Genomic DNA, 11,987 nt, shown 5'->3' on the forward strand with positions numbered 1-11,987 from the left:
CGTCCATTTCAGTCGAGGACGGCCCACACGGCTCTTAGGATGTTTTGGTTCCCGAGTAATATACTTGGCCAAACGGACGGTCCGGCTCTGGCACTATACAGTACTATGCAGCACTATATCCTATCGTGTCATGCTGTCGTCATCGTATCAAACTCTCGACCTAGGCACGACACTATGGCTCCTTAACTATACCGTGTCGTGCCGGTAGGCACGACGGCCCATCGTGTCTGTGCTGGTCCATGGCTTTAGGAGGAGTCGAGAAGCTCACCGTGCCGTGCCTCAAGGAGAAGACGGGCGCTACCATTGTCGTATAGCCAGTAGGGAGAGAGAGAGTGGCCGCAACAAGGATACGTCTGCGCCATCGGTTAGGGAGTTAGGGTTTGGAAGGATTGTGTGATGTTTATATACATGGCTCAAAATATATCTAATGGTCATAATCTATCCTTAAAGCATCAGATTATAGAAATAATCGGGGCAGCGTCGTGCTAGCCTATATATATTACATAGCGATCAATATGTTGTTGGAATTCTATATTATTTTTTATATTTTAATTATCTCAAATAAAAAAATAAAAAGTTGTAGATTCCATTAAAAGCTATAGGTTTCATAAAAAAATATATTTATCCGAGATCATATGATTTTTCAAAGTTAGAGCCTTGTCACTGAACGTGTAGGTCCTATCTAACAGATCCGTGCCAAGTAGTTTAGCGGATTGGGTAAATACCCGTTTGGATCTTAATGAAACCCGTTACAATTTGAGAGACAAGAGAATATATTTTGTGACTTTGGCTATCTCGATGACATCTTAAAGATAACTTTTAGGACCGCCACTAAATTTTATTTTATTTTATTTTATCGCTTTAGGCGACCACAACCCACTGTTTTAAATAGCGTGCTAAGCCTCTTAGCGACAACCTCTCCAAAAGGCTAAGAAAGGCTATAGCGCACTAATATAGCGTCTGAGCAAAAAATATGTCAAACATCATATAATTTCACACATAATAAAGATAAAAACATTATGAATACCAATAGGGATAGATAGTTCAAAGTCTTACTAACACATTACATTAAAGTTCGTAGTTCATACATGATACATCACATAGAGACATACATGATTTCAAAGTTCAAAGTTAACAACAACTAGACATACAAACAGCAGGCTTGGAGCAATAGGCCATAATCTCGCACATATCAGTACATCACACATGCATTTCAGCATCCGAATAGTTTGGTGTACTCACCTAATCATCTTCAGCATCAGTAAATACCATATCATCTTGATTTTCCTCTGATTCAGAGGCTGAGGATGCAGACTGAGGCGTCATTAGAGATGACAGGGTCCTGAATTTCTTCCTTGGGCGTGGAGCTCTTATTCTTTTGGCTTTGGCTTGAGATGTTGCTGCATCTTGTGCTTTTGTTGATGGTTCTGTACATTCCTGATCTTCTAGACTTGCATTTGGTTCTACTCCAGTAATGAACTCATTGTTGTCATCCTCCAGCACATCATTAATTTCCTTCTCTAAGGGATCTCTACCCTTGTTCTCTTTCTTTTGCCTTAGTATAGAGTTAAATTTGACAAATACAAGGTCTCTCATCCTGTCATGAAGTAATCTGTTGCGCTTCTTTGTGTGTACCTAGTTTTGTTCAGGTGAAAAAAATTCAAGGAATGAGCAGCAATGCAAAATAAATTCATGTAGGTGAGTTGTAGAAGTAGAATTATTTTTAATACCGATTCAAATGATGACCAATTCCTCTCACAGGCAGAGGAGCTACATGTCAAACTTAGAATCTTTATTGCCAACAGCCTCAAATTAGGTGTAGCTGTGCCATGATTCAGCCACCATGTTGCTACATTAATAAGCAAAGAGTTAAACTCTTGTAATAGAAAAAACAGTTATATTGGATAATTTATCAATCACATTAGTTTCACATTTTCACCTGGGTTGAAGTCCTTATTTCTCCGCCGCCTTGTGGCAATGTCATGTCCAAATGACCCTTGCTGTTCCTTGTATTTGTTGAGATCTTCAATGATATTATCTTGAATGTCTTCATCATCAATCAGCGTCGTAACACAATCAATTACAGCTGCTCTAAATGATCCATCTTTCTCAATATTTGTCTTGTTTGGGTAATAATAATAAGGGTTCAAATAGTACCCAGCCAAGTGTAGTGGACTCTTCAACTTGTTGTCCCATCTTTTGTCAATTATTTCCCAAATAGGTTTGTATTTTTCTTCATCATTGTCAAACCTCACAGCAATTTCTCTCTTTGCCTCAAGCAGATATCCATGCAAAAATCCCATTGCAGGAACATCACTATCCATTCTTCTCAACACAATAGCCAATGGCTTAAAAAGATTAACAGCAATATCAACATTTTTTCAAAAACCTTCACCACTTTTTCTGCCTTCTTCCCCTTAGCACTCTTCAAGTAACCCATCTCATTGAGATCATTATCTCTAAAGAGCCTTTTGAGCTCCTTCTTGTTGTCTTGCAAACTCTTCAAATTCAAATAAGCAGTGGCAAATCGAGTAACTCCAGAGCGAACCAAGTCCTTACCAAGATATTTTCTCATCAAATCCCGCAACCTTGTATGAGCATAGAGAAATGCAGTTACATGTCTTGCATTTACAATTGTTTCCTGAACTGGTTCAAGCTTCCCAATGTCCTCCAACATGAGATCTAAACAGTGAGCTGCACATCCATTCCAAAATATTTTGGGTCTCTTTGCTGCTAGAAGACTTGCTGCTGCTACATTAACACTAGCATTGTCGGTGACCATTTGGATAACATTTTTCTCACCTATGTCTTCAATGCATTTATCCACAAGGTCAAAGATGTATTTACCATTTTTCTTGACAGTAGAGCAATCCACAGAATCCAAAAAAGGACCCCTTGAGCACTATGCACAACCAAATTCATTATTCCCCTGCCCTTCTTATCTGTCCACGCATCTGTCATAAGTGTGCAACCTGAGGTTTTCCATGCTTCCTCATGGACCTTGAATCCATCTAATACCTTCTTTTTCCTTTTCTGCAAAAATGGTCCACTCATCTCATAGGGACTAGGCCCTCTCAAACCTCTACCAAAGGCTCCAATGGCCTCAACCATATTGGCAAAGCTAGGAAGAAGTACTGTATTGTGTGCAATGCTAGCTTCATAAAAAAACTGACATATATACTCAACAGCTCTATCCCTCTGCTCTTCTCTTTTCTGAGTTGTTATCTTTGATTGAACCTTTTCACTGACATAAGCTCCTTTCTGGTTCTTCTGAACAGCCTCTTCTATAGAAGCCGGCTTGTAGAACATCTTGATAGATCCACTACCACATGAAGAAACAACACTATGACTAGGTCCTTTTGATGACTTTAGCACAATAACCTCATTCCCATGGTCAGAGTCTTCACTGCACATTTCACCTTCTGAATGATCCAGATCAATTGCATCTCTGGCCCTTTTCTTTTCCTTTTGCTTTTCTTCCTTTGCACAAGTTTTCTTGTTAATCAAAGCTAGCATTTCTTCCTTCACATCAGTTGGAACCTTGTCACACTTAGAGACACCATAGCCACCAATACAAGCAAGATGGTACTTCACTCTTGTAATTCCTGCTTTCATCGACTTCGCACAGTAGTTGCACACGAGTGAATACTTCTTTTTTGGGTCTGGGCAATAACAGTGACTCCATGCAGGGTCATGTGAGTTGATAGAAACTTTGGAAGTTGATTGTTCTACTAATGGGACACCTAACCAACCAAATTAATATGAGATACAAAAATGTCAGGCTTACTGCACCAACCTAGAACAGATCTAAAACTGTACTTCTTCATGGAAAATAGATGCTCACTGCTCACTACCATTCAGATCCAGCAACACAAGAAGGCACGTAAAGAACAGAGGAAAAATGAGAAAAGTTTGAAGAATCTTGCCTTCCAGCTGGGACTGAGACATGGTTGCTGGCTTGCTGCAGTAGGACGCAGCAGCCGCCGGCGGTCACAGCAGCAGCAATTCCTTGTCCAGCGCCGCCGGAGATGCAGCAGCAGCCGACGGAGATGCAGCAGCAGCACGGAGATGCAGGAGCACAGAGCCGCGCGGTGTCTCTGGAGAGTGGAGATGCAGCAGCACGCAGCTGCCGACGGCCGTGCGGTCCCTGTCCAGCGCCGCTCCAGGCTCCGCCGTCTACCCTTGCCGCATCCTCGCTGGTCACAGACTCATAGCAGCAGCACGCAGTAGCATCCAGCGCCGCCGCAGCCAGCGGTCACTCGTGCTCGGGAGGAAATTATGTCGATGGCTAGGGTTATGCCTGGGACATTTCATATCCCTACTATTTGGGCCTTATTTGGGCTGATAGAAATGAAGCCCAAGACCACATAGCGCGCTAAACGAACTTCATTTAGCGAAATTAGCGCGCTATTAGCTGCTAATAGCGGGAAAACTCGTTTAGCGTTAAAATCTTCATAGCTTAGCAGTAAATCTTCCGAAACGCTAAATAGCGCTATAGCGTCCGCTATAGCGCGCTATTTAGAACAGTGCCACAACCTCAACGGTGATGACACCGGCTCTGAGAGTTGATATGGTTGGCCAGCCGGCACCGCGTGCCTCCACAGAGCGTGCTGTGCAAATTATTAAATTTGGACGTATTATACGTAGGACCATTGTTTAACCCTTAAATTAAACTTTTGGATTCATAAACTTTTAAAGCGGTTCACCCCATCATTTGGGTCTTAGATTTAACGCAGAGCTGGCAACATGGCATGAAATTCATCGAGCTCATGCTTGAGCCCCGACCATGATGCCCTCCTTAATTTGCACTCTCTCAAGTCTGACATCTATGCCTATGCTCTATCTCTACTCCAATATGCTTACCACCACCACTATCAGTCACCGAGCTCTTAAAATCACTGTTGTTCTTCATATTGTGCTTCACCTCTGTCATAGAAATGAGCTTTGTTGAGTCCATATTTGCCTTCTCTTCCATTTGTGCTTGTTGAACACACAGAAAATGGTGTCAGAGCTTCCAACCCATCATACGACAACTATTATGGATCTACGATGAATCACTTTAAAAGTTTATAACCCAAAAATCAACTTTTAGAATTGATGAACCGGAACTTCTATCTGGTCTTGTTTAGTTTCCAAAAATTTTATGATTCCATACCACATCAAATCTTGCGGTACATGCATGGAGCATTAAATATACACTACTACAGAATGAGGCATTGGTCGATGCCTAAAATGGCCAAAAACCTCGGCCTTTTTGCGGCCCGGGGTTAAAGACCCCTTTAACACCGGTTCGTAACACGAACCGGTGCTAAAGGGTCCTGCCCAACGGCTACTGACAGGTGCTGTCACGGCAGAGACCCTTTAGAACCGGTTCGTGTTACCAACCGGTGCTAAAGGGTCCCCTTTAGCACCGGCCAGCGTCACGGGCCGAGGCAAAGCCTTTAGCACCGGTTTATGTTACAAACCGGTGCTAAAGGGTTACCCTTTAGCACCGGTTTTGTTTATGAACCGGTTCTAAATGTCCGGTTTATAGGCTGGATCACTCCTCCTCTCTGTCCATTTGAAACCGAGAGCACCATTCACCATTGTTGTTCTTGGAGCTTCTTCTTCCTCATTTGTTCTTCGTCTCCGACGCCCATTGTTGATCTTCTTCGACTCCGTCATCGTTTCTTCGTGTTTGGAGGTGACTAACTTTTATCTTTCTTGTCTTTTTCATGTTGTTTTTGGCTTGTGATGTTCCCATTATTTTTAGCTCAAATCCACGTTGTTATTTTGAATCATTCACATGAATTAGTATCCATATATATATATATATATCATATTTCATGGTTGACCTAGTATTAATGTAGTTTGCAAGAATGAATTATAGTATATTTTTATGATCTTAGAAATTAAAGTAGGATAGTTCAAATTAATTGGTTTGTTAATATCACTTGATTTTTTTATTACTACATATAATGTCCATTGTATCATACATTTTTACTAGTAAATGTGGAATTTATAATTGTTTAAAAATTGAGTATGGATAGTAGATGGCAACCGTGACCGGGTCTTCGGTCTCTCAACGGGTTCAAAAGTGATACCGTCCGGAACTCCCTCTCATTACTTGTGGCAAGTGTGGGTAGAAGATTTTGATGGAGTACAAAGTGTCGAAAGAGGGAGTAAACAAGGGTCGTATATTCTACAAGTGTCCAGATCGTAATGTGAGTTATTTTCTGACATTTGCTTATATATGTGCATATTTTTTTAAATGTTATTAATTAAACTTTTGATTCTCTCTTTTAATTTCAGTGGGACGGTACCGGCGGATGTACAGGTTGGTACTGGGAGGAAGAATACATTGAACACATTAAGAAATCTTTTGCACAGGTGGTTGAGGCTGAAGGTGGTGAGGCAGTGAGCCGACGAAAGGAGTTCAATGATGTTGATCAAGCGAATGATCTATCTATTATAGTTGGGATCGGACGCGAACTAATTATGTTGCTTAAGTGCATTTTAGTTTTGGTTTTTTTAGTGCTAGTTGCGATTGTATTTGTTGTAGCCAAGTTTTCCTAAATTAATCAACTATGTATCTTAGACATGTTGTGCAATAAGATGAGAAACTATATGTGTGCATGGTTTTCATAATATATATGTTATATTTAATGCAGATGGTAACACGTAATTGGATGTATAATGCCGATCGGCGCTCCGAAGAGTTCATTAATGGCGTGCACTATTTCTTAAGTGTGGCCGAGTCAAATAAGAGGGACGGTTTCATGTGCTGTCCATGTGCCGTGTGCAAGAATTTGACGGAATATTCTAACTCAAGAACTCTTCATTCACACTTATTGAAGTCTGGTTTCGTACCAAACTATATTTGTTGGACCAAACATGGAGAAAGCAGGATTATAATGGATGAAGGTGAAGAAGAAAAAGAAGAAGAATTGGACCATGCCAATATTATTGCTCAGTACGGTGGCTTCAATGATGTTGCAATGGGGGGAGATAATGAAGAAGAGGTGGCGGCAGAAGATGATCGGGGCAATGATGCTTTTGGTGATGCCATCCGTGATGCACAAAGAGAATGTGAAAGTGATAAAGAGAAAGCCAAGTTCGAGCGCATGCTAGAGGACCACAGGAAATCGCTATATCCCACCGCTGAAGAGGGGCAAAAAAAGTTGGGTACCACACTAGAATTGCTGCAATGGAAGGCAAAGAATGGTACATCTGACAAGACATTTGGGCAGTTATTGAAGATCATAAAAAAGATGCTTCCGAAAGGCAACGAATTGCCCACCACTACGTATGAAGCAAAACAGGTTGTCTGCCCTTTGGGATTAGAAATCCAGAAGATACACGCATGTCCTAATGACTGCATCCTCTACCGTGGGGAGGAATACGAGAATTTGGATGCATGTCCAGTATGTAAGGCATCACGGTATAAGATTAGACGAGATGATCCTGACGATGTTCAGGGTGAAGAACGTCATAGGAAGAAAATTCCAGCCAAGGTTATGTGGTATGCTCCTATAATACCACGATTAAAACGTCTGTTCAGAAATAAGGACAATGCAAAGTTATTGCGGTGGCATAAAGAAGACCGTAAGATAGACAATATGCTGAGACACCCTGCCGATGGATCCCAGTGGAGAGCGATAGACAGAGAATTCCCAGATTTTGCAGATGATGCTAGAAACTTGCGGTTCGCCTTAAGTACAGATGGTATGAATCCTTTCGGTGAGCAGAGCAGTAGTCACAACACTTGGCCAGTTACTCTATGTATCTACAACCTTCCTCCATGGCTATGCATGAAGCGGAAGTTTATTATGATGCCGGTGCTTATCCAAGGACCGAAGCAACCTGGCAATGACATAGATGTCTACCTAAGGCCATTAGTTGAGGAACTTCAACTTTTATGGAGCAAACCAGGAGTTCGCGTGTGGGATGAGTACAAACAAGAGCACTTTGACCTGCGAGCATTGCTGTTTGTAACAATCAATGATTGGCCAGCTCTGAGTAATCTTTCAGGCCAGTCAAACAAGGGATATAATGCATGCACACATTGTTATGAAGACCTTGACTGTGTATTTTTGAAAAAAATGTCGAAAGGTCGTGTACCTTGGCCACCGTCAGTTTCTTCCTATGAACCACCCAGTACGAAAGAAAGGCAAGCATTTTAAAGGCAAGGCAGACCACCGACCAAACCTCTCAATCGAACCGAGGATGATGTACTCGAAATGGTCAAGGATATAAAAGTGGTATTTGGAAAGGGACGAGGCAGCGAACCTATTCCCAAGGATGCTAAGGGACACGTACCCATGTGGAAGAAGAAATCCATATTTTGGGAGCTACCTTACTGGAATGTCCTAGAGGTCCGCAACGCGATCGACGTGATGCACCTGACAAAGAATCTTTGTGTGAACTTGCTCAGATTCATGGGTGTCTACGGAAAGTCTAAGGATTCACTTGAAGCACGACAAGACTTGCAGCGCATGAAAGAACGAGACAACCTGCATCCAGAAAAGACAGATGATGGACGTCATTACTTAAGCCCTGCTAGCTACACTCTGAGCAAAGAAGAGAAGGAAAGCATGTTTGAATTTCTTAGCAGCATCAAGGTCCCATCTGGATTCTCCTCCAATATCAAGGGAATAATTAATGTGCCAGAGAAGAAATTCCTGAACTTGAAGTCCCATGACTGTCACGTTCTAATGACGCAATTGCTGCCGGTCGTTTTAAGAGGAATTCTACCTCCACACATACGTCTAGCCACCGTAAAGCTATGTGCATTCCTCAATACAATTTCTCAGAAGGCAATCAATCCAGAGCAACTAGCTACTCTGCAGAATGATGTCGTTCAATGTCTCGTCAGCTTTGAGTTGGTTTTCCCTCCATCCTTCTTCGATATCATGACACACCTCCTAGTTCATCTGGTCAAAGAGATTCGTATTCTCGGTCCTGTGTTCCTACACAACATGTTCCCCTTCGAGAGATTCATGGGTGTCCTAAAGAAATATGTCCATAGTCATTCCCGGCCAGAAGGAAGCATTGCCAAGGGCTACGGAACAGAGGAGGTCATAGAGTTCTGTGTTGACTTTATTCCAGACCTTGACCCAATTGGCATTCCTGAATCTTGACACGAGGGCAGACTCAGCGGAAAGGGAACACTTGGGAAGAAAACATATATTGGTACGGGAGACGATTACTTCAATAAAGCACACTACACAGTTCTCCAGAACTCCTCATTGGTGGAACCATATGTTGAGGTACACAAAGATTTCCTACGGTCCTAGTGGCCCAGGAAGAATGAAGCTTGGATAATGCGTCAGCACATAGAAACTTTTGGCGATTGGTTGCGCAAAAAATGTCAAGGTGATGAAAATATTGATGAGCAGCTTTATATGTTGGCCAGGCAACCATCATGGCATGTCCTCACATACAAAGGGTACGAGATAAATGGTAACACATTTTACACAGTTGGCCAAGATAAAAGGAGCACCAACCAAAATAGTGGTGTACGCGTGGATGCCACGGATCCAAATGGGAACAGACAAACATATTATGGACGCATAGAAGACATATGGGAACTAGTCTATGCAGCTAATTTTAAAGTTTCTTTGTTCCGGTGCCAATGGGTGAAGATGACCGGAGGTGGGGTAACAGTCGACAAGGAGTATGGGATGACAACCGTGGACCTTAACAATAGTGGGTTCAAAGACGAACCATTCGTCCTTGCTGCAGACGTGAGTCAGGTGTTCTATGTCAAAGATATGTCTACGAAACCAAAGAGAGGAAAAAATGATGACCACTCAATCATCAAAGAGCCAAAGCGCCACATTGTCCTTTCTAGGAAAAGAAACATTGTCGGAATTGAGGACAAGTCAGACATGTCAGGCGATTATGAAAGGGATGATCAAATTCCGCCCTTCATAGTCAACAAAGACCCAAGCATTCTGTTAAACAATGAGGATACTCCATGGTTACGGCAGGATCATAACCAAGGGTCATACGTCAAGAAGAAGTTCACTGTTGTGTCGGCTTGACTTTGTATGAAACTATATTTGAGAATTGTGAATTTTGATGTGTGTAACAAACTTTGTATTCATGACTTTTCCAATTGTTAGAGATCATCAAATGCAAAAATTGTCATCACTATATGTGTCAATTGTGGATTTTCAACTACACCTTCCCAAAACTTTGTCAAATACAAAAATGGTCTATATATGAAATGTAGATTTTGATGAGTGGAACAATATTGGTATTCATGACTTTTCCATTCGAGACCATCTAGGGTTCCGAAACCGCTGCGTGGCTATGAGTTCTATGAAAATTCAAAATTCAGTGGTTCAACTTTTCCAAATGAAAAGTTGACCATTAGACAAAATGTAGAACTTGATGAGTGTAGCAAACTTTGTATTCATGACTTTTCCATTTGAAACAATCTAGGGTTCGGTCAAAGGGTGTGTTTGTAAAAACCAATGCTTTGACTTTGGTCAAACTTGATCAAATGGCCCATTTGATGACTTCAAATAAAAAAAGTTTGAATACAAAGTTATTAGAGATCATCAAGATCTACATTTGATATATTGACCATTTTTCCATTTTGATAAATTTGAGCCAATCCTAAGCACATTTCTATAAAATCCAAGACGGGTTTCGGTCAAACTTGGTCAAATGACAAACTAAATTACTTCAAATGAAAAAATTTTGAATACCAAGTTGTTAGATATCATCAATATCTAAACTTTTTATATACACAATTTTTCCATTTGAGAAAGTTTAAGTTAACAATACCCACCAATTCTTGAATCTCACACAAACTAAATGAAACTATATGTGTCAATTGTGGATTTTCAACTACACCTTCCCAAAACTTTGTCAAATGCAAAAATGGTCCATATATGAAATGTAGATTTTGATGAGTGGAACAATATTGGTATTCATGACTTTTCCATTCAAGACCATCTAGGGTTCCGAAACCGCTGCGTGGCTATGAGTTCTATGAAAATTCAAAATTCAGTGGTTCAAACTTTTCCAAATGAAAAGTTGACCATTAGACAAACTGTAGAACTTGATGAGTGTAGCAAACTTTGTATTCATGACTTTTCCATTTGGGACAATCTAGGGTTCGGTCAAAGGGTGTGTTTGTAAAAACCAATGCTTTGACTTTGGTCAAACTTGATCAAATGACCCATTTGATGACTTCAAATGAAAAAAGTTTGAATACAAAGTTGTTAGAGATCATCAAGATCTACATTTGATATATTGACCATTTTTTCATTTGGATAAATTTGAGCCAATCCTAAGCACATTTCTATAAAATCCAAGGCGGGTTTTGGTCAAACTTGGTCAAATGACAAACTAAATTACTTCAAATGAAAAATTTTGAATACCAAGTTGTTAGATATCATCAATATCTAAACTTTTTATATACACAATTTTTCCATTTGAGAAAGTTTAAGTTAACAATACCCACCAATTCTTGAATCTCACATAAACTAAATGAAACTATATGTGTCAATTGTGGATTTTCAACTACACCTTCCCAAAACTTTGTCAAATGCAAAAATGGTCTATATATGAAATGTAGATTTTCATGAGTGGAACAATATTGGTATTCATGACTTTTCCATTCGAGACCATCTAGGGTTTCGAAACTGCTGCGTGGCTATGAGTTCTATGAAAATTCAAAATTCAGTGGTTCAAACTTTTCCAAATAAAAAGTTGACCATTAGACAAAATGTAGAACTTGATGAGTGTAGCAAACTTTGTATTCATGACTTTTCCATTTGGGACAATCTAGGGTTCGGTCAAAGGGTGTGTTCATCAAGATATATATTTTTATTTGATGAAAACTATACCCAACTAGCATTCCTAGTAATAAATAACAAAAATAAAAAGTTTTACGTCAATATGATGTGAAAATAAATTTCCAGTTGATTGGATATAGTTTTTGTAAATTTATTGGAATAATATATTTTTGCATTAACAAAATACTAAACATT

At 40.3% G+C, this 11,987-nt stretch overlaps 1 protein-coding gene across 1 annotated transcript; it reads right to left on the minus strand.

Annotated features, from left to right (window-relative positions):
• Positions 1,062-2,572, minus strand: LOC8064228. Its single transcript, XM_021460572.1, has 3 exons — positions 1,940-2,572; positions 1,731-1,849; positions 1,062-1,635 (listed from the first exon to the last, which is right to left on the minus strand). The coding sequence occupies exons 1-3, from the start codon at positions 2,322-2,324 to the stop codon at positions 1,243-1,245; spliced, it is 897 nt and encodes a 298-aa protein (XP_021316247.1). The 5' UTR covers positions 2,325-2,572; the 3' UTR covers positions 1,062-1,242.

The sequence above is a fragment of the Sorghum bicolor genome, chromosome 4 (genome assembly GCF_000003195.3).
Source record: "Sorghum bicolor cultivar BTx623 chromosome 4, Sorghum_bicolor_NCBIv3, whole genome shotgun sequence".
Classification (NCBI taxonomy): Eukaryota; Viridiplantae; Streptophyta; class Magnoliopsida; order Poales; family Poaceae; genus Sorghum; species Sorghum bicolor.